Here is a 23,796-nt window from a genome sequence, read left to right as displayed (position 1 = left end):
CTTTTTTTTTTTAATCATAATTTTATTGACTTATATTTCATGTCTTTATTTTCTTTTTCTTTTACAAACTCATCCAGTCAATTATTGTCTTGTTCAAAATAAAAATAAAAACACCAATTTACTTATTCATTTTGTTTTTTTTTTTTCCACTTATTTTTTTAATAAAAAAAAAAAAAACATTACAGATTTGTCATTGAATTCAAGTCTTGTCTATTATGCAAAGAAAAAAAAATAATATTATATTACCAAATGAAAATAGTATGTGATTATAGTTAACAAGTGTATCTATGTTGATGTAATCAATAACTTCAATTCTTACAATAACAACAATCGAATATTATTTTTTTTAAATCTACAAAATATATAATGTTAAATATAATAGTATTGTTGTTATTTTAATATCTTTTTTTTTTGTGTTTTTAAATTGTAAAAAGATTAAATAGTTTTTATTAAATTTGTATAAATAATTTCTTTTTTTCATTCATCACAAATATATATACGTATTTTTTTCTTCAAAAGAAACACAAGTTGAGTTGTTTTAAATTTGCATTTCAGGCTCTGAATCATCATTGAACCAATTAGTGGATCTTGATGCTTCAGCAATTCTAGTAGTTTCACGTTCAGAATATCTTGTTGATCTAGCAAAAGTTGATATACCTCCAGGTATTTGTCTTGAGCCTGAATCATAATTAGCTATAACTTCATGTCTATCACCTCTTCTAAATGTTCTTGGTGTTGTTTCAATTGAACTTGCTGGTTCTTCTGTTTCTGGTGCCCATTGTCTTAAATTTCTAGCTGGTAATTGCCAATTATCATTTGATGCTGTTGTTCTACCAGCAATACTTGGTTGACTTGATGATCTAACAATTGAATCAGCTTCAAATGAACTCATTGATACATCATCTCTTTGCATTTTAAAATCACGTATTGTTTCTGACATTGATCGTAAATCAACTTCACTTCCACCACTACGTACAGAATTTAATCTTCTTCCTTTATCATCAGATGATAATACTGGTACATCATGAGTTCTAATTGATGTACCACCATCACTATCATACTCATATAAAGTTGGTAATGATGAACGTCTTGATCTATTATCCCATTCTGAACCTTTACCACGTTTATATCTTTGACCACCACTTTTACTTGAACCACCAATTGAACTTGCTGGTGGACTTAATATACGAATAATAACATCCCATTTTGTTGGAGTAAATAATGTTTGATATCTTTCATCTTTTCTTATTAATTCATAATCTTCTTTAACAACAGCTTCAGTAAGTAATGTTCTAAGTGTACTTTCAGTTGTTATAACTTTTCTCCATTTTTCTCTTTCATTATCAGTTAATTCACTAGCATATTGTGGCTCAAATACACGTGATAATGTTTCCCAATTATCACCAACACTTTCATTATCATAATCATGTGGTGATCTTGATGGCATTTCTGCACGACTATATGTTGGTTGAATTGTTGAATCTGCATCATCAATATATTTTGTAATATCATTTGTTATTGTTAAATTTGATGCTGAACTTATATCTGAAAAATTTTCCCATTGTGGTGGTGGTGGTGGTAATTCTTCAGTTGGATAATTTCTAATAGTAACATCCCATTTTGTATCTGGTTGTGGTTTTGCATGATATTCAGTTATTTGTCTTCTGTGTCTTTCAATATCTTCAATTGTTTTTTTTTCTGTAACTGTACGTAAAAATACATCATCAACTTCATGTGTTGTTATTTCTGGTCTTCTTGATGATACAATTGGCTCAACAAGTGGTTCAACTTGTTCTGGTAATTGTCCACGATTTTGTATTGATATATGTGTTGGTGATATTGGTGTTGGTGGTAATGATGGTGATGGTGTTGGTGATAACATACTTGCAACTCTATATTTTGCATGTGATGAATCAGTTATTTCTGTCATTGTATGTGTTTCAATTAAATTATCATCATGTGTTTTTTGTATTCTTGGACGTTTAATATTTATTATTGATGTTTTATCATCTTGTTGTGATGATGTTAATGATGTTATTGCTTCAAGATTTTCACGTTCAGCTTGTCTTCTTAATATTCTTGAGTATACTGGTGGTGTTTGTTGACGTGATATTGATGTATTACTTGGTGGTCCATGTATTTCTGGTACATATGAAAAACTAGTCATTCTTGGTGTTGTATGTTCAATTGATCTTGTTTCTTCACGTTCAAGTATTGTTGTTAAATTTCTTTCAAGTGCAATACTAGCATCAGATTCAGATGGTAATGGACTTGGTGGTGATGGTGGTAAACGTTTAACTCTCATTTGTACATCAAATTTAGGCTCAATTGGTATTGCAACTGGATGTCTTGGTATAAATATACCAGATGCTGTTGCACTTGTTGCTGCTGATGTTTCAACATCAATTGTTTCTGAATACATTGAACTTGTTGCATGTATTTCTTGATTATGTATAAATGCTTTATTATCATATGAATTACCATCAACAAATGATCTTGTATCATCAATTTGTGAAAAACCAGGTGTTAATGATGTTGTTGAACGTCCAGAATGTATTATTTCTTCAAATGCATATGCATTACTTGCTTCCATACCAACTTCTGAATGACTTTCACTTGGATAATCACTTGGTAATGTATCTGAATGATGATCAATAACAAGATTTGCTTCACTACCAGATGATGAAGGAGCAGCATGAAGTAATGCATGTGCACGTGGTATTTTTAAACCTTCAAACATTGATATATTACCAAGTGATGAACCTGATAATTTTGTTATTTCTGATCCACTTGCACTTTCAAATGGATGACGATGTATAACACGTACATTACGACGTTTTAAACATAAATATGAACATCCAAGACCAAGTAAAAGTAGTGATAAAAATAATAATGCACATATTGTCAATAATATTTGAAATGGTTTTAATGGTGTTGGTTCAGCTATACCAGCTGGTATTGGTGGTAATCTGCAATAAATTAAATTAAATATTTTTTTTTAATAAATAATAATTGATATTTAATTTTTTAATTTTAAAACAAGTTTAAACTTACACTCCTTCGGCAATAGCTGGTTTTGGTGTTATTGGAGGTGGATAACGACAAATTATTGTTATAACTTCATCACCATCCATCTCTAAACCAGGATGAAATCTTACAACAATATTATTGGTAAATACTCGTTGAGGATCTTGTTTTGTTCCACATCCTAAATTATAAAATTATACATTTATTTATTGTGAAATTTTTAATATATAATATAATAATAAATTATTATTATTCAATATACCTTTTAAAGGTAGCTCTAATTCAGCCTGAGCAAACCCACGTCCTTTTACCATACATGCACTGTTACGATCAAAATCAGCGTAGGCGACACCATAAAATGGCTCATCAAATTTTAACTCAACTTGCATACTACCTTGTCCACAATTTAAATATGCTTTAGTACGATTGAGAAATATTATTGGTGATAGTTCATCAAGTTTAGTGACCTTGCCATCTAAAATTGTGGTTGGTGGTAAACCAGGCTGATATTCAATGCTATTTCCTTGTGATGCATAATTACTTTGAGCTTGAATTTCATTGAATATAAATAATCCAACAAGTAGCATCAAAATAGCCTGGATTTTCTGTTGTAAAATAATAAAAAATATAACTTGATAAATTCAATTTCAATATTAACATATGATACTTGTTCTTACGAAACGTATATTACTATATCAAAAATCAATCGTTAAAGAACAAAAATAATACAAAAAAGGATTTTAAAAAATAAATATAATATATTGTATATATGTTCAGGGCTATATGTATTACATTCCAATGTGTCCTGGATAAGATACCAGTTTATAAGCTCAACTTTCACTCTTAAACTGTTCAGTTGATTTGACGTTATTGTATACACACGTACATGATCTCGTTTCACCGACAAGGGCATATCATTCAATTTAAAAATACCTCATTTTTTTATTTTCATCAATTACATTATTAATATAATTTTCATCCAATTGTCATTTTTCTAATGTTAATTTTTGATTTTTATTTAAATTATTTTAATCATATTTTCTTTGTAATTTTGTTCATTATTACTTCGTCAATTTCATAGTAATATGGAAAAAAAAATACACGAAGGAATTCAAAGTAATTTGAAATTATTCGAAAAAAATATATTTGTCCAAGAAATTTTATTACAATTTTTTTAATATTTATTTAAAAATAGAATATTCAAAGAGTATATATATGGAATACGAATTCTATTGATTATATATATAGTTTTTGTATACGTGATTGGATTATGTCATGTATCATTCATTCAGGCATGTCGAAAAAAAAAAAAAATCACTTCTTAACCACATGCTTCAATGAGTCTGTTGTTTTTACTTTTTTTTTAAATTTTTTTTCTCTTTCTATTCCTTTGAGAAAGGTTTTTATTGTCTCATTTACATCCTTCGTTTGCTTCAGTATCTTCTTGATCATCTGTTATATTTATTTTTATTATTATTTGCATGTACGTATGTATTTATATTTTTTTTTTCATTCCTAGCTGATTCATGTATACATTACCAGGCAAACTAGTCATAACTATATAAAATATCTTCATATACACTCATAAAATGAATCATACAAATATGAATTTATAACTTTAAAAATTATTATTGGTTAGAAAAAAAATATACATCATTTGTCAAAGCATTATTTTTTGCATACATTGTACTATCAGAGATCCATGATTTGTTGGATTGAACTAGCAAATACCGGTATGTTCTTTGGCCCGAGAAGAGATTGACATACAGCATGCTTAGTCGAACAGCAAAGGCACCGTTACCACAAATTCATCAAGTACATATGCGCTATGAAAATATATATAAATACTATATATGGTATAAACAATTTGTTTTTTTTTACTTTTCTTGTTTTATCAGATTTTTTTATTGCCATTTTTTCAAGTCACTATTTTATTGATTTTAAATATACAAGACCGACAAACAATTTAATAATTATAAAATTAATACTGATTTTTTTTTAGCAATAAATAATGCTTGGTACATGATGGGAATTTTTTTTTAGAATAGTCTGAGTCTGTCTCTAATCACCTGACACTTTTTTTTGATTCGGGAAAGCTATTTATATATAAAAGTTATTATAAAATAAATGAATTTTCATAAAATTAAAATATGGAAATTTGAAGATAAAAATTAATCATATGTTATTATTAAATTTATAATTTAAATTTTTCATCATATATAATTATTAGATTATATTAAATTGACTTACCTCCATTTTTAATCCCTTATGTGTTATCATATCTCCTCTTTCCAATGAATGGTTTCGTTTTATTAGCTACGTCATGGTTTTACCTTGCCTGAAATCAAACAATATAATTTTTATCTCCGATCATTAAATCTTAAATTAATCAAAATAAAAAAAAGCCTTAATTATTAAAGAATGTCATTAAATTTTGATTGTACATGTATATAGATAAATTATATACTTTTCTTGTATATTTTTCAATTACTTTGTGCTCTTTAAATAACGATAAATACAAATAACTTGTGTCGATTATTTATTTTTTTAATTTTCTATTATATTTTTTTCTCTTTTCACAATGATCTCACCGGATGGGTTTGAGCTCTCTGACAACCTTCGTTATTTCCTGTCTTTTACGTACGCGTTTCTATTAAATGTATTTTTTTATTTCGCTCATCTGGTGCATCCACCTTCGTGAGATATTTTTTAAATGAAATTAATAATAGTAATTATTTTAGTATTTCATGCAAAAAGTATCTTAATTTTTTTTTCAAAAATAAATCTTTAAATACTAACTATCTTTTTAATTATTTTTTTTATCTTAATTTATTTTTTTGTATTTAATAGTATAATTGCCTTTTAATTGACAATACTATTAAAATTAAAATATATATTTTTTTTTCAAGTCTTAGAAATCAATCAAAGAAATTTTATACGATTTCGAAATTGGAGTTATAATTTCGATTGTAGTTTCGATTTATAAAAAAATCTCTAAAATCTTTTAATATTTAAAAATAATTTCAAATGACTTAAAGTATAATTATTTTTTACTCATCAAAAAACCCCTTTAAAAGTTTCATCAAAATTATTATAATATTATCATTGCGTAAAACACTTTCACCAGTTGTGTGTGGCCACAGCCGAGTAAACATTTTTTTTTTCATTTAAAAAACTTGGCCTTTAGACACTTTCGGGGCATGTACTAACTTGTTGATACAGTGTAGATATGTATATCAAATATTTTACAAAACATTAACACATTTTTTACGTCATTTGAACATATGATGTTGCCCAGACTTTGTGTGATATCAAAATCATTCTAAAAAAGTAATAATCTCTTTGTAGAAATCAGTAGAATTTAATAGCAATGTATATTATAAAAAAAAAAAGAGTATCATATATATTTCTTGTCTCTTTTTGCTAAATTTATTTACCAGTATGATCTCAGTATATATTTTTTTTTTTTCGCTGCTAATATTTATGGGTGAGCGTGCGTGTCGAGGACGGGTGTCTTCTGTGTACTTCACTTGCTTGGTTATACTCTATGTTATTAGTTTACATTCACATACCACGGTCCTTGACTTTATTTTTTAAATTTACTTATTCTGATATAATAATATCTTGCACTCATATCTTCCGGAATAAAATACCATATATGGTTTTAATATATATTTTCAAATGTCGTCATACATTATTGATAAATATATTCATATTATATTATTTTAAAATAATTTTTCTATCATCTATAAAATAAATCAATTATTCATCAATTTAATAAATCAATTGACAATATAATTTTTATTTTTTTTTTAATTATAATAATGCAAAAATAAAAAAATGAAAAATTCTTCAGGAGAATATGCAAAAATAATTTTTGACTGTATGTGATGTTACTGATGTATCTTGTTCTTTTTATCATAATATTAAGTCTTTTTTTTTTTATTAAATTTATATTATATGAATATAATTACAATTGTATGGACTGACATCATCGATCATTACGCTGATGATACAAATATGGCGTCAAGAAAGTAATAATATTAAAAAATATTGCCTGTAGCAAAATCAACAGGATATTATCCAGGACCGGTTTAATTTATCGGCAAGGCGTTGGCGTCAATAGTTTTAAAAACAGTAAAAGCTACGAAGAAATACCAATTTTTTATTTCGTAAAGTTGCGAAGCAAATATCATTTTTTTTTTTTAACAGCCAATCATTTCAAATATTTATTTTTATTTTTTTATCTTTATATATATATTGCTATTTTTTATCTTTGTTTCAATGACTGTCCTTTTTTCTTTATCTTGCATGCAAACAATTGTTGGCTAAAATTATTCTCAACATTGTATGAAAAAAAATACAAAAAAAATAAATTATATTTATAGTTTACGTGTTTTGTATATGTAAGTTTTTATTATTATATATGTTTATCGATGATATATAATGATAACATGTAAGATTAAAATATAGAAAAGAGAAAACATGCGTGATGTGATTTTTTTTTTTATTTTTTATTATTGTTTTATGCGGAGGAAGAGTAATGGAGACTTTGACGCTTGTAGGAGGCGTATTTAATTATTAATTTTTTTTACCTTTTGTTATTTAAATATGTTTTTGGAATTTTCGAGCACATTTATGGAAAATTTGTCCTCGTTATAGAAAATTTTGTCCTTGTGTTTATAAAAATTTTATTTATAATATTTAAATATTAATTTTCTTGTATTTATACATTACGAGACAGTGCTGCAGGTTTTTAATTATTTTTTTTTTTAAAAACTATTATTAGTTATTTGTCGTGTTATGTCACACCTTGGTTATTATTTTATTTATTTTTTAAGAAAGTGAATGTTTTTTTAAATATTTTCTTTATTTTGCCTTTTTATTTTCTTCTACTTTCGCCGCTTTTTTAGGTCATACCTGCATAAATTTATGAGCGTAAAATTTTTTTTTCAAGTTTATTTTAGACATCTGTAATTTATTAATTTTTTTTTTTATTTACATGGAGTATCTTAAGCTTATGCGTATATATATAATGAAAAAAAAGTCATGTCCAAAAAGTGAAATTTCAAGGCAATCATCATGTTACTGCAGTTGATGCAACGGGCCATGAAAAAAAAATAAAATTCATAAACTTTCTGCTGTAATAGTTTGCTAAAAATTTAAATTTAATTTTCCATTTTTTTTTCATACAAATATAAAATATATCAACGATTTTTCTGCGATAAATAGTTAAAAAAAAAAAAAATCAAACTTTTACAAAAAGAGAAAATCATTTTTTTACATAGAACATTAAAACGAGAGTAACTGATGAAAAAAATTGCACAAAAACAATTTCGCACTCGTTACAATGTAAAAAAAGAAAAATATATGAAAAATTTGCTTTTTGCTATTTTTTTTAACTTGTAAAAATCAAGATTATGTAAAAGGAAAAAAATTCGCGACCCGTTGTATGGTATGTTCCGTTACAGGTCGTACTATCCTTCTCCATTTTATAAAATCCATTTGCTGACTGCTATCTTTCACAACATACATAGACTACATAGAGCTAAACAAAACGCACAACTATCTTTATAAAAACACACATAATAACATCAATCACTATTTAAAAAACCAAATATTTCCCTCAATAAAAAGTACAATAAATCAATCATTAGTAATAATTAAAATGATACAATTCAAATTAATACAACTGTTAACAATGTTTCTTTTTCATTATTATTTTTTTTTTTTTATAAATAATATTAAAAAACACTTAATTAAAAACAAACATATACCTTTGTGGTGTTTTGACGTCGTGAAAAAGACGCGCGAGGCAGGTGTCTTAGGTACAATAAAATAATTGAAACTGTTGCCTCGATTCTTTGATCCACGACAACATAGCTCGATAATATACAACAGCGCCTCTACAGCTTTTAACTCATATTACTACCATGCCCGTTTTTTTAAATATCCCCACTTTGGAATTTATATCACAATCAACATTAAATTCTCTCTTACATTATTGTATATATATATTTTATTTTTTTTAAATAACATTTATCGAATTTATATATATATGGGAATATACATTTGCTCGAAACCAATTTACACAAAAGTATTTTTTAATTGTTTGTCAAGAAACTAATTTTAAAAATATTTTTATGTATATATAAAAAAGCTTTTAAATTTATAAGTATCAATGTTGGCTTTTTTTTTTATATTTGAAAAAATTTCAATTTAGCTTTTTGATTTAAATTAGCCCTTGTATAAAGAATTATATTTTACTATGAAAATTTATATTGAACTTGAAGTGTACTTTTTATTTTCAAACCTTTGTTGTAATATTTTTTTTTATCTTGCAATGATATACTTTCTACGTTTTCATCTCTTTGTCCTTTTTACAATTTCTTTTTTTTTTTCTGCACATAAAAGTTTATAAAAAAGACATTGTTTTTAAATTTTGAAATAGAAATATTTGTTTACTTAATAAATAAGTTGAGTTTTTATAGTTATTTATTATAAATAATTTGAATAAAATCAAAGACAAAGAATAATTAATATAAAAAAAATAGAAATGATGGCATTATTGATTTAACATAATTTTCTATTAATTTCATTGAATCAAATGATGATAGTTTTTTTTCTTTCGTGTTCAACAAAGTCAGTAATTTGAAATTATTTATATTTTTTCTTTTTAAAAATATCATATAGTGTATATTTTTTATTGTGTAAATATTTTACCAAAACTATCGAATAAATAACTCAAAAATAAAGCAAAAAAAAAAAAAGAGCGTACATATTATAAAGTAAAAGAAAAATGAAAAAATTTTTAAACGAAGGGGCAGAGAACGCGTAGGTGCTCCAAGGCCTTTTACTTGCCTCTTATGGTCTCGTCTAAGCCGGACACACTCACTTCTCTAAAGATCGCAAGAGTCAGTAAAATTGTAAAAAAAAAATAAATAAAATTTATATTATTGTCGAGGTATTCCACATAAAATCAGACTATTAAATCCCTGGCTTATTCTTAATAAACCAATACAATATTGTTCGATTGGATATCAAGTCTTAAAATATTTCTAAATAATTTTCTCATATTTTTTTAACAGATGTGTTAATTAAAAAAAAAATTACAATCAAATTTAAATTTTTTATTGTTGAAAATATTATTTTTTCATTAATTTTTTACTATGCAATAATTTTCCATGTTTATTTTTATTTTGTTAATAAATAAAAATATAAGTAGCCCTTGATGGGATTCGAACCTACATTCATAGCTTTCGTGCTATGTGAAAATATTACTTTGCTCACATCGAAAAAATCATATAAAATTCCGTCATAGTAAAAAAATATATAATCATATTTTCAATTGAAATATGTCAAATGATAAATTTGCATTAAAAAAAATAACTTATCTAATTAAATAGCTGGAAATTTTTTAGCCTTGATATTATTAATATTTAAAAAAAAAAAAATCGGTATTGTATGTAATATTCATATACCGACGCCAATGTCGAATATAGAAAGGTGGTGAATATCAGCGTGGGCAGTTTATACGTCTTCTTCTAGAAAAAAATAAAGGATGAAACTTGTAAATGGAAAAAAAAAAAAAATTATTTCAAGGTAATCCTCATTGCAGAAGATCAGCCATTTATAAAGATAAAGTAATAAAGATTTCAGGCGGGAAAAATTAAACTTTTTTCTTTGAGGGGCTATTGACTTTAAAATCAATGAAAGTCAGATGAAATTTCATAAATCAAAGTCTTGAAAAAAAATACACAAATTAATAATTAAAATTAACATTTTAAATTAATAATTTTTACATGCCAGTAAATAATTATTTACACGGAGAGAAATCCGCAGCAAATATTACTGTAGTGGTATCGTAAAAATCATAGCTGACGTCATTAAAGCGACTAATTCCCACTTATTATAATGATTATTATTATATTTCATCTAAATTTTTTACTGTAGTCTACCGGAATTTTTGGAAGTCTCGAGTTAATGGTATACTTTATGCCAGAAATTACTGTAGTGTACAGCAGGTTTTCCCGCCAGATGACACGAATATTTATTAGAAATCAAGTGTGTTCCTAACCTCTTCTAAAAAAGTTGGGGATATTACGATATCCGAGACACCCCTTTTTTTTGTTGGTTTCTTATAGGAAATTTTCTCAGGATTACGGGAAAAATACGGAAAAAATTCCTACGAATGCGCAAAATGGTTAAAAATTGAGTTTAATATTAAAAATACGGCTATTTATCGATTATGTAAATATACTTTGTAAAATAATAATTATTTCTAGAATCTAGTAACGGCATTTGATAAAACTTGTCGAGTTGAAGAAAAAAGTCCAAATAAAAATTTCGATATCTCGAAAAGTTTTCAAGCCCCGATAATTTAAAAACTTCGATATATCGATTTTCTTGATTTTTTTAAATTTCAATAATGGAATTCGATAGAACTCGTCGAGGAGAAAAAAAAAGCCTATATAAAAACTTCGATATCTCGAATAGTTTTCGAGCCAGCGATATTTTTAAATAAAAAAATTTTAAAGATAAAAAAAACTTTTAATTACTGATTGTCACCTATTGTTAAGCACGAATATGTGTTTTTTTTAAAATAATAATGAAAATTTGAAGACACGCTATATTTTTTACTTAGCTAAATATTTTACTTAGCTATATTTTTTACTTAGTCACAATTATAGCCAAACACACAATATCTACATAATTTTACGTAGCTATATTTTTTACTTAGCTAAATGTTTTACGTAGCGAAAAATTTTACTTAGCTATATTTTTTACTTAGCTAAATATTTTACTTAGCTATATCTTTTCCTTAGCCACATCTTTTCCTTAGCTACATCTTTTCCTTAGCTATATTCTTTACTGTGCCCAATTTTATAGCCAAACACACAATATCTACATAATTTTATTTTAGCTATATTTTTTTACTCGTAATATCCTAGTCTTAATTATAGATAAACAAACAATACCTATATATTTTTACAAGCCAAAACATTTTACTTAGTCAATAATCCAAAAACTATTCGAGATATCGAAATTTTCATATGGGCTTTTTTTTTTCCTCGACGAGTTCTATTGAATTCCATTATTGAAATTTAAAAAAAATCAAAAAACCCGATATATCGAATTTTTTAAATTATCGCGGCTCGAAAACTTTTCGAGATATCGAAATTTTTATTTAGACTTTTTTCTTCAACTTGACGAGTTCTATCAAACGCCGTTACTAGATTCTAGAAATAATTATTATTTTAATAACTAAACGATATATAACTGATAAATAGCCGTTTTTTGATATTTCAACTCGATTTTGAACCACTTTGCGCATTCGTAGGAATTTTTTCCGTATTTTTCCCGTAATCCTGAGAAAATTTCCTATAAGAAACCAACAAAAAAAAGGGGTGTCTCGGATATCGTAATCTTGCCAAAAAGTTTATTGTTTTTATTTTATTCATGAATTTAAATAAAAATTCGGTGAAACACATGAAAATTATAAAATGGTTTATTTTTTTAAAATTAATAAACACGTTACATTTTTATTCTGATGTTTAAATAATAAGGTTTTATTTAATTTTTTGTGACGTTTTTTTGTTTTGTTTTGATTAAAATTACTGTAGTGTAGTAGGAAATTCTAGTCGATCCTGGTGGCCTCCCCACGCAACTTCTCAATTTCCAGTAGACTACAGTAAAATTTGTTTGATACTCTACAGCATTATTTGCTGCGGATTTCTCTCCGTGTATTAATTTTTTATTTTCATAACTTTAATATTACTGAAGGTATTTTTTGTTTATACTATTGTCAACAGATGTTAAATTTTTCAAATCAATGAAAGACAGCTATTGTTCTTTTACAAGTCATCAGGAAAAAAAGAAAAATATATTGTTTACATCGACTGTGTATTTTGGCACCAAGCCTCTGTTATATAATCAACCTAGGAAATACTTAACAGCTAATTTTGTAATTTTTTTATTATATTTTGAAGCTCGGTATTATATCATTATTTTGTATATTTTTTTTTTTTTACCAATAATTGACGTATGTCGTTTAAAACATGTCCTTGTAACTAAAAATTGAATTTATTTTCTTCACATCTTCAATGTTTACAATGACCGATCGTGTCCTAAACGTTTTAACTAGTTGAAACAATTTTAAAGTAGTTTTTTTTTTTGTTTTTAACCTTGGCCCAATATACATAAATATTTCAAAAAATTAAAAATTTTCATAAATAAATTATTAATATTAAAAACAATAACAATTTATAATTTATATGGTACCTAAACTTAAATTATATATGTTTTATTTACATAATATATTTTAGTCTAGTTGTCGTCATGGCTTGCAACTTAAATATTAAATGTTATTAATAATATAAATTATTGCATTTTCTAAGTGAAAATTTTTATCATTATTAGTACGAAAATATCACATTGACGTGTCCAAGGATTTTTCATATACAAACAAAATTTTCATCATCAAGTTTTTAGTTTTTAATAATTGCAAAGAACCGTGTAAAATAATAGAAAATTATAATAGAAAAAAAGTATAGAGAAATATTTCCATTTTGATGAATTTCTTGAAAGTTTTGTTTTGAAAAAAAAATTGCTTCTTGCTTGATTTGTAAATTAGAATATCCCATAACTACTTGTATAATTTCCAAACTGAAAACAAAGAAAAAAAATAAATTAAAAAAAACTTGAATATTTCAAATTTTTGTATAAAAAAAATCGATAAAAGATTCAAGAATTTGATCGAATCAAAATGTAAAATAAAAAAATTAATTCCTGCAGCTGGCATTACGAATTCATTATGAATTCCTTGCACATTTTGTTTTCTGCAAAAAATATGTTCGATTTCTTTACTAGTTATATTTATCATTGATCCTCTATGTTCAATTTTTATTTCTTCTTTTTTAACGTTTCTCATCATTTATCTCTTTGTCACTTGATTTTTCTTCTTATTTTTCAAACAATAAATATATAACAGCAACACAATACTTCCGTGATTCGCCTTCACATGGTCATCTTCTTTGATATTCAATTGCTATTTCAAACAATTTTATTACCATCAACTGTTATATCCTTGATAAAATTTATAAAAAAATAAAAATAGTAAAACATGTTTTTTTTTTATATTGATATTTATATTTAAATATCATAATGTTTATATAAGAAAAAATTTTTATTTTTCTGTGAATTAATGTTTTTTTGTTTCTTGTATAGTTACAGTAGTTTTTATATAATTTATTCATATAATTTTTAGTTGCAAATAAAATTGAGTTTTACACAATTGAAAAATAAAATAATAAATAAATAGAATGTCTTTGGTCCACAATGAAAAAAAATACAATTCAGCGAAAAAAAATATAAATTTATAGATGAAATTATAAAGACCGCATTCCATTCAACTGTCTTTTTTTTTATTCATATAATAATAATAAATAATAATATACGTTTCAAGTTTTTACTCTGCAGTTAAAAAAAAAAAAAAAACTTAATATTTTTCTATTGAGTCTTTTTTCATTTATTATATTGTTTATAAAACAATATCATCAAATTTCGATTTATTGTAACAAAATAATTTCTGAATGACGACTCGATTTTCTACTAAAAAAATGACTAGATTTTATGAATAGAATTTTACTTAAAAATTAAATACTTTTTACTATAATCAGATGCTATTATTATTTCGAAAAAAAAAAAATATATTCTTTCAAGTCTTTCGTTGGTAACTTTTTTCATTCTCGATGCACTTTTTATCAAATTATTTATATTCTAATCTATTTTTTTTTATGAAAGTCTCGTCTTTTACTTTGGCACTTGTATATAAACAAAAAAAAAAATCATATATATATTTATTATAATAATAATAATATATAAAAGTTGTAACAATCAATTTAAATTATTTCGAGTATAAACTCAAAGGCAATGGTCGTTGAGAATGTCTTTTAAACCCGTTTCATTTTGCTTTTACTTTGTGTATTTTTTATATTTATTTTCTTATTTCGCATTCAGTTTAGAATGCTGCAAGTTCACCAACGTCACCACTGGCTTTAACAATATTTCTTTATTTTATATTATTTCACTCTCGCAAGGTCACCACTTATTGTTCTTATCTTGTATTCTGAAATAACTTGATTTGTTTTTTTATTAAAATACGTCAAACCGTTGTTAATACCTGAAAAAAAAATATATAAATTTTAATATTGAATAAAAGATAATTATAATTATTCAGCTTTGAGAGATTTTTGTATATTTTTTTGTTTACCTGTATCAAGCTTCTTGAAGATCTCCTTTCATACCAGAAACACCACGATGATGTCTTGTTGATAGTTTATGTGCTAATTCATGCATAACATCTCGATAAATAATTGTATCCAAATTTTCACCAAGCATATAAAGAAGAAACCAATCACCAACTTTACTTCTTCTAACAATTGTCTCAACTGCTTCTCTTTTTACCAATCGAAATCTAAATCTCAACAAGTATACTCTTGTTCGTGGTGAAAATATTATAACAATCTATCAAAAAAATAGAAAAAAAAAAAACATATTCAATGATTTTATAAATTTTTTTATGATGATTTATTTTAATTAAAATATCTTACTCTGTATAAAACTGTGAGGAGACTTAGTATACCAAGAAATAAAAACCAAAACCAAAGAAATACATAAATTTTTTCGTTGACAACATTGAGAGGAAGTATGCAGACAGCATCGTGTCTTTCAACTTCTCCACTTACTCCATATTTGTAAAATGTACATTTGGTCATTCTTGGAAAAACATAGATCATTGGATCGATACGATCTTCTTGATCTGACTCGAGAAATCTTAGTACATCTATGCCAAATGTTAAAAATGCACCATCGAAAAAACGATTCATTAAAAACATCTGTCCTGTAAATAATATAACAAAGAAAAAAAAATACAATGTATATTATAATTGATAAACGGTTTTTTAGATTGAAATTTTTTAAAATTATTTTATGACTTTCATTTTTTTTTTTTTAATCATTAAAAATATACTCACCAACGACATTCAAAAAAGCAAGTACTTCGCAGAGATAATATCTGTAAGCCCACCAGTTGTGGTAGCATAGATTTTCCCACAGATAATCGAGTAGCATTTTTTTCTTTTGTTTTTTTTCTACCTCTGAACAAAGACCAATGTCTAGATCCATCATCAGGGCGTGAATCTTTCCGCCTTCCCAGCCTTTCCATAACCATCTTGGTGTATAAAATAATATTGCCTGAAAAAAAAACAAACAAACAAAACTCATTAAAACTAAAGGGCTAGTCACTATTAAAATCAACTGATTACTATAATGTCAATTATTATTAAAATCATTTAAAGAGCTATACTGAGCTGATATTTTTTATTAATTTGTAATGATAAGAAATATTTGAAATATATAAAACATGTCAAGTTGAAATTGCAGATGAATTAGACATCATTTTCCAAACTTGAAACTCGAATCGTCATATAAAAAATGTTAAATTTACCACTCAAATAAATTAATAAATTAATGGTAATTGAATTTATGTATTAATTAATTTTTTATTTTTAATTTTTGTTACAGACAAGCCCGTGTATTTATTTCCATTGTCAACTGCAGCAACTAGGGTGAGTTTAGCAATTTTTTCAATCTATTATATTTCAATTTTCAGATGACCAAACTCTCTCTCGTTACGCCTTGTTTTAAATATTATCTTTTGAATGTGCAAGTATTTTAATTAAACTTGAAATTGCAAACACGTGGTTATAATTATTTTTTGCGCATTAATAAATTATATGATCCCCAGCTGATTGATCTTCTTTGTTATATATCATTTGAAATTTTTTAACTATAAAACTTGAGCAATTTTATTTGTTTAACAGATGCAAACCCTGAAGGTAGTTGTATAGATTTAAAAAATGCATTTTAGTATAAATATATATAGTTATCGTGCGATGCAATAGACAACTTGATAATAAAATTGATTTGCATTCTAGTACTTTGCACATGCATAGTTTAAATAGTTTTAAAACCACTTCGTACTGCAGAAATATATATGTGAGTGTGCAATAATAATACAAGACCAACTTTGCTATAGTAAGACAGAATTATAAAGGTGAAAACTGGTAAACCCCATAAGACCACTGGCTAGCGAATTAATGCATGTACAGAATTATGTGTAATGGCATTGGTATGTTGAATAATTCATTAGTTCAGTGGGTGTATTATTTACACAAACTTATATAGAAAAAAAAAAAAAAAAAACATACATTCATGAATTAAATGTAGAAGCTATACTTGATTAATTTTCATCATAAAAATATTTTTTAGTAATATTATAAGAGCTTTCAAATGACAATGATATATTTAAAATTATTTCTTAGCAAAAGTTTTAATTCTAAATCTGCTACTGGAAAATTAAACTTGTAGAAAATAATTCTTACAAGATCTAGAAAATATCTTGAAATGATTTTTTTTGTTTTTTTCCAACTGGACAGTTAATTGCAGATATACAAAGATAAATAAATCATTTATTTTTTTTTTTATTTTGTAAAAAATTTATGTATATGTTGGTTGTAACTGCAAATTATTGCAACAAGCTATTGAGTCGTAAATTTAACACCCCAAAGGCTGTGGTTGCATGTAAAGATATACATGAAATAACATAAAGTATGAAAATGCAAAATATAAAATATGAATTAAAAAAAATATATAAAGATATCGAATTATTATATATATAAACACAAATCACATAAAAATGATTATTGCATGATTTTTTGTTTATTTATATTAAAGCTTAATAATAAACATAAAAAAATTACATAAGAAAAATCTAAAAAAAATTCATGCTTTCTTTTGTTTTTCTTTTAATATTTTTTTTTTTTTAGACAATCTATAGTGTGATTCATTTTGATATCATTGAACTTATTGACTAAAGTGTTTGTGCTTCTTCAAGTCTTATCTATCCAAGTGTAAATGTCTGTTTGGCATATTGCCAAATTTATTGGTTCACTTGGAATAACGATACAGACACATTCATGAAATATTTCATTATAAAAAAATGAATTTTATACATTAAATCTTGTAACATTCTTGACAAAGTAATTTCCTATTTTTCTCTATAGTAAAAACAAAAATTAAAAGGTCTTTATGATATAGAATAAATAATTTAAATTTTATTAACTTGACGAGAAAATTACATTAAAACTACCTTCAATAAATATAAATTTCTTTAACGTTTAAATATATAAATAATAAATCCCAGCTTACTTGTAATAAAAGAGCAAATATAACCCACTGATAATATTGATGTTGTTTAACTAAAGGATGATGATTATGTATATGAACATCAGTTTTACTATTAGTAACACCTGGATATGGTACAGAACGTCCAATTGTTAAATTAAATGCATTAATCATACTATAAGTTGTATGTAACCAACAAAATGTTTCAAGTACAACTTTATCAACTGAACCAGAACTTTCACAGTGTATTGGTGATCCAGATATACTTTTACATGCCAATGTTAAACATCCAGCTAATAGTAATGCAACAGTAACACGATAATGTAATCGAAATATAAATGTATCTTCATTGGCTCTTTGTACTTTAAATAAGGATCTCAATGATCCAAATATATCAATCATTTTTAACATAATAGGCATGATTAAAAAATTTTAATCATTCACTTTTATTTTATAACCTGATAAACAACACACTTTACATCTATATAATTCTACGTCAAACAAATCAACAAGTCATTCGGGATTAACTTTATCCTCTTTCTTTTTTTTTTCTTTTTTTTTTATTACACTTTCAACAAAATCGGATAATATCAATGTCAGTATTATTTTATTATCACATAAATCATAAAAATATTTTATCATTGATTTTACAAACTTCACGACAATAATTTATCTGAATATTTTTATATTTTATCACAATTTTATTGTCTTTATTTTTATCAATTAGAAAAATTAATATTTTTAATAAATACATTTTTGTTTTTTTTTTTTTAAATGTAATGACAAATTGGTTGATGTAAAATTATAAATTATGAAAATATTAAACACGTAATATAGAGTCAATTTCTAACAGAAGACTGACTGAACTTGAGTGGCATCCCTTAGCCTCGACCAACGAAACTAGAGGCTAAACGAATAACTCATATTACCCTCTTGACTTTTAAATTTATTTGCTCTTGTAAGAGTCGTTGTAAATGCATATCAATGTTAAAAATTTTCAGTCAATATTATCAATTACATGTTTGAAGATATATAATAGTTTTTCTTTTTTATAAAAATACTTGTTTGATAAAATTCCATCTCATTTTAACAGTAATAAAACTTTTTACAATTTGGAAAATTTGAGAAAAAAAATAATGAAAAATATATAGCGAGTGAAAATACTATTGAAACTATAATAACAAAATATTATTCTAATTGTGATTGAATTTATATATTTTAGCAAAAAAATTTAATCAAAAAATTTTTAAATTTATCAATTATTATTCTGCTAAAAATCCCAATGAATTTTAAATTATTAATTAAATTAAATTTTCAATTTTCTTATCAAAAGTTTTAAAAGAAAATTTTCAATAAAATTAACTGTCTTGTATATATATTTTTTTTTTTTATAACATCCCTAAAAAATTTAAATCTAGATTTCCTAAAAACAATCAAAAGAAAATGTCAAATAAATATTAAATTTATTGGGGGGATTAAAAAGCTCTAAAAAAAAAAAAAATAAATGAATAAATAAAATTTGTTGGACTGTATTATTGTAAGTAGGTATATATATATTTTTTATTCTTTAATTTTTTGAGTCAAGGTGAAGACAATGTACTATAGTTACAAGTATAATTATTTTTATCATCATCATTGGTGAAGTTTGTATAGTTGTTTGCCAAGTGGTTGTTAAATTTTTTGACAATGTGATGAAAACAATAATAAAAATAAAAATAAAGGGTGAAAATGAAAGTAGAAATCGGACGACACAAATGAAGAAATATTTTAGACCAAATATCCGGGTCATTGTCAGACTATAGTTAGAGACTACTCGGGCGTAGTTTGACTCTCATTCCCTGGGATATTTAATTTTATGACCTCGACCGATTAACAAAATTTTTTATTCATTTTTTCTTCTGCTAAAATACATATTTATATATACAAATAAACATGTTTATAATCAATTAAATATTTTTTTTTTTATGTATATTAAATCTTTTACTAAATATAAATTTACATTCTCAAATTAAAAATCAGAGAAAATACTTTTAGTTGCTATTCTCGTATTATATGAAATACTATAAAAAAAAATAAAATAATTTCGTCGAAAGAAATTATAAATAATTTACAGTTTTGGGGGGTAAATTTTTTACTCTAATTTTATTATTTATTCCAAGAAGTACATAATGTCTTTTGAAAAAAATATTGGGAAGAAATTTATGATTTTTTTATGATTTTATTATACTTGTGGTTACTTTCATAATGACCCTCACAATACGAGATATGTTTTACTAATGATTTTTAAGGTTTCCGTCTTGGCAATGAACTAGATCAAGTCACTTCAATGAATATATAGAATTATTAAATATACAACTATAAGTATAAGACAAACAATATTAAGTACGTTATAATAAAAAATAAAAAATAAAATTATTAATTTTTTTATAAATTAAATATGATTGACCTAATTTGAATTAGATTTTTATTTGCAAGACTGTATTTATTTTGTGAGTTGCTTGAAAAAAATAAGGGTGAGTCCGGGGAGTAATTTATTTATTCATTATAGATTAGAGTCTGTCGTCTATTGGTCTATTGAGATATGAAAAATTGAAAACGACTGCTATTGTTTCTTTGTGTATAATTTTATCTTGTAAAGACATTTCATTGTTTTTTATTTTTTTAAATTTTAAATAGGTTTAGTTTTGATTTTCCTTAGACTTTTAAGTTGGAAAATTTTTAAAGTAAATTTTTGTTTTATTGAGATAATAAAACTTGAAAAAACTCCAATTGTGCTTTTAGTTTTTTAATCAAAGTATACTGATAGATTGCGAGTAAAAAAAAATTGAAAATAAAATTATACCAGAGATAGATTAAGTAGTTTTTTTTATTGCAATTTGTGATCATGTGATACGTATAATGTTTGTTTAAAAAGAAAAATTTTTTAAATAGTTATTTTATCAAGAGAAAATAAATTTTTATATTATAAAAACAAAATATAATTTAGGATCAATTTATTAACGTAATCATATGTGAAAGTTTTATAAACTTGATACAATTAAATTCTCGGAAAATTTATTCAGTGAAAAATCATTTGCGCCATTATTTTTAAATAATATATTCAAAGAAAAAATAATCATTTTATTTAAATAAATAATCAGGTCATAATAATCAGTCAAAAAAGAAAATAAAAATCTCGCAACAGATAAAAGATTACTTCGTTATTAAAAAAATAATTATGATCACTAAGAAATTTCAAAAAAGACCGGTAACATCACTAATGATTTCAGCGTAATTTGAAAAAAAAAACAACTAAGAAAAAATAAAAAAAGAAAGCTAAAAAAAAACATCTTTAAAAATGCCATAGAGAGTACACTTTTATTTTTTTTCATTTTTTATATATAGGTATAACCAACTGTTACTATAATAAACGCAAATGAAAAGCCATAAAAATATGAACAAAATATAAATTTTATAAATAGTTTTCAATTTAAAATTTTTAATATAATTTTTATACAATTAATATATTTAATAATTTATTTTAATGATTTAAAAGTGAATTTAATTTTTATTTATAATTGATGAAGGTCAATGAACGATAAAGTTTATTTGTATATATCCTAATTTTACAAATTTATCTGTGGTTATAAATAAACTACATTAGCCTTTTTTTTCTGTAACAAAAATATCTTGTGATATTTTATTTCTATTAAAAATATTAATTACTTGAAAATGTTTTTTTTTTTTTTAAATAATAAAACTCGGTATATTTTATTTATAATTTAAAGTTTTTTATTAATTTTTTTTAAATAAATTAAATCTTGTATTAATTAATTTTACTCGTGATATTTAAGTTTATTGAATTAATTATTTTAATTTATCTTTGGTACTTGAAGTGAGTTGAGCAGATTTTACTATTTAAATTATTTTCTTGAAACAAGTTGAACAAACATTGTGTAATTGTACATAATTTAGAGTAATCGGTGGATCATTTCAATGATTTTTATTATTAGTATATAATTAGAGGGCTATTTACATATTAAATTATGATTTTTTAATTATTTAAAATCAGATAAACATTCATTAAAATAATTTTATATAACTGAAACAAATTGAGCAAAAATTCAATACTAAAAACTACTTGTTCATACAATGTTTTAGTATTACTAATTATTAAAAATTGAAAAAAAAAAAACAAATAAAATATTAAATTTAATTACAAAAAAAAATATAAACTTTTGAATTTTGTAAATATAAATATTTAAATAATTTTTCAATAAATATTAACATTATTTATTGTCATATTCTTGAAACGAGTTAATCATGAATTTTAAAGAAAATTATTGCTATGCAGTTTGTTTAGATTTAATCCATCTATTATATCAGACTTATAAAATTTTTTATTTCAATTTTCCTTATTAACAAAATGATGTTTTTTAAAAAACACAAAAAAATAAAATCAAATGACAATATATATCGATAGAATAATTAAAAATCTAAAACAAAAAAATATTGATAAAAATTAAAAAAAAAATACATTACCTGAAAAAAAAGACAAAAACACACCCATTGATAATAACCAACAGTTTTTTTTTCACTTTCTGGATATAATTTTGAATTAGCAATACCAGGAAATGGTACTTCAGAACCTTCTTTTTTTCTATATGCTGATGTTATTGTATATGTACTGTGTATCCAACAATATGTATTTAATACATCTTCTGGTAAATCTTTACTATGTATACAATCAATTGGATTACCAACATATTGTCTTGTTGTGACAATTAATGAAAATGCTATTAGCAAAATAACAGTTAAACTGTAATGTAAACGAAATACTGGTGTATCAATATGTATATGTGATATTTTAATAAGGCTCTTTAGGCCACGAAATATGTCCAACATTTTTCGTGATGGACTTAAACGGGTTGTTATTATTGGTTGTAAATTATATATTTGTGCTGATGGAAAATTATAATCTTGTTGGTCTGAATGCTGGTGCGCCCTCAGGGACGACTCTTGATTGTCAACGAAATTGTCCAGGATGACTGTTGAATTATTCTGCTTTAATTTTTTTTTTTTTTTTTTTTATTTATTTAATCTGTAATTCGCTTTTGCGCGAATTACTTTTACAATAAAATTTTTTTTTTATTCTACTTTTTCTTTAATAGATTATATATTTTCTCAATCAATTTGATAATTATTATTATTTTTTATGTTCTCTTAATGACTGGATCGATGATCCGTCGCTTTTCGATTCTGGAACGCGACTAAGACACGTCGCGACCCCTTAATAACATTTTGACAAATATAAACTCGTTTGTTACACTATTAAAAAATTTTATTCGTTAATAAAAAAATCATATAAATACACATAATATTATTATTATATATGTATACTATACATATATATAAATAAATATTTAATGTAAATTTTGAAGGAAAAAAAGAAAAAAAAATTAATTATAACTTACTCGTTGAATTTTCATATAAATTTCACATTTTAAATTCATTTTTAAATTTTCAAATTTTAATTTTTAATAA

The 23,796-nt window shown here is 24.3% G+C and overlaps 2 protein-coding genes across 2 annotated transcripts; both read right to left on the bottom strand.

Moving 5' to 3' along the window:
- LOC122851749 lies at nucleotides 1-8,927 on the bottom strand. The gene is made up of 5 exons (XM_044151194.1): nucleotides 8,805-8,927; nucleotides 5,278-5,365; nucleotides 3,290-3,632; nucleotides 3,055-3,208; nucleotides 1-2,969 (listed from the first exon to the last, which is right to left on the bottom strand). Exons 2-5 carry the CDS (start codon nucleotides 5,305-5,307, stop codon nucleotides 539-541), a joined length of 2,958 nt encoding a protein of 985 aa, XP_044007129.1. The 5' UTR covers nucleotides 5,308-5,365; nucleotides 8,805-8,927; the 3' UTR covers nucleotides 1-538.
- Nucleotides 8,928-14,605: 5,678 nt separating this feature from the next.
- On the bottom strand, nucleotides 14,606-23,761 carry LOC122851759 (innexin shaking-B-like). The gene is made up of 6 exons (XM_044151204.1): nucleotides 23,727-23,761; nucleotides 22,795-23,580; nucleotides 16,062-16,281; nucleotides 15,639-15,928; nucleotides 15,299-15,552; nucleotides 14,606-15,208 (listed from the first exon to the last, which is right to left on the bottom strand). Exons 2-5 carry the CDS (start codon nucleotides 23,155-23,157, stop codon nucleotides 15,304-15,306), a joined length of 1,122 nt encoding a protein of 373 aa, XP_044007139.1. The 5' UTR covers nucleotides 23,158-23,580; nucleotides 23,727-23,761; the 3' UTR covers nucleotides 14,606-15,208; nucleotides 15,299-15,303.
- Nucleotides 23,762-23,796: the final 35 nt, after the last annotated feature.

The sequence above is a fragment of the Aphidius gifuensis genome, linkage group LG1, assembly GCF_014905175.1.
Source record: "Aphidius gifuensis isolate YNYX2018 linkage group LG1, ASM1490517v1, whole genome shotgun sequence".
NCBI classification, from domain to species: Eukaryota; Metazoa; Arthropoda; class Insecta; order Hymenoptera; family Braconidae; genus Aphidius; species Aphidius gifuensis.
Note: the sequence above shows the minus strand (reverse complement) of the source record. Positions and strands in the feature narration are given on the sequence as shown.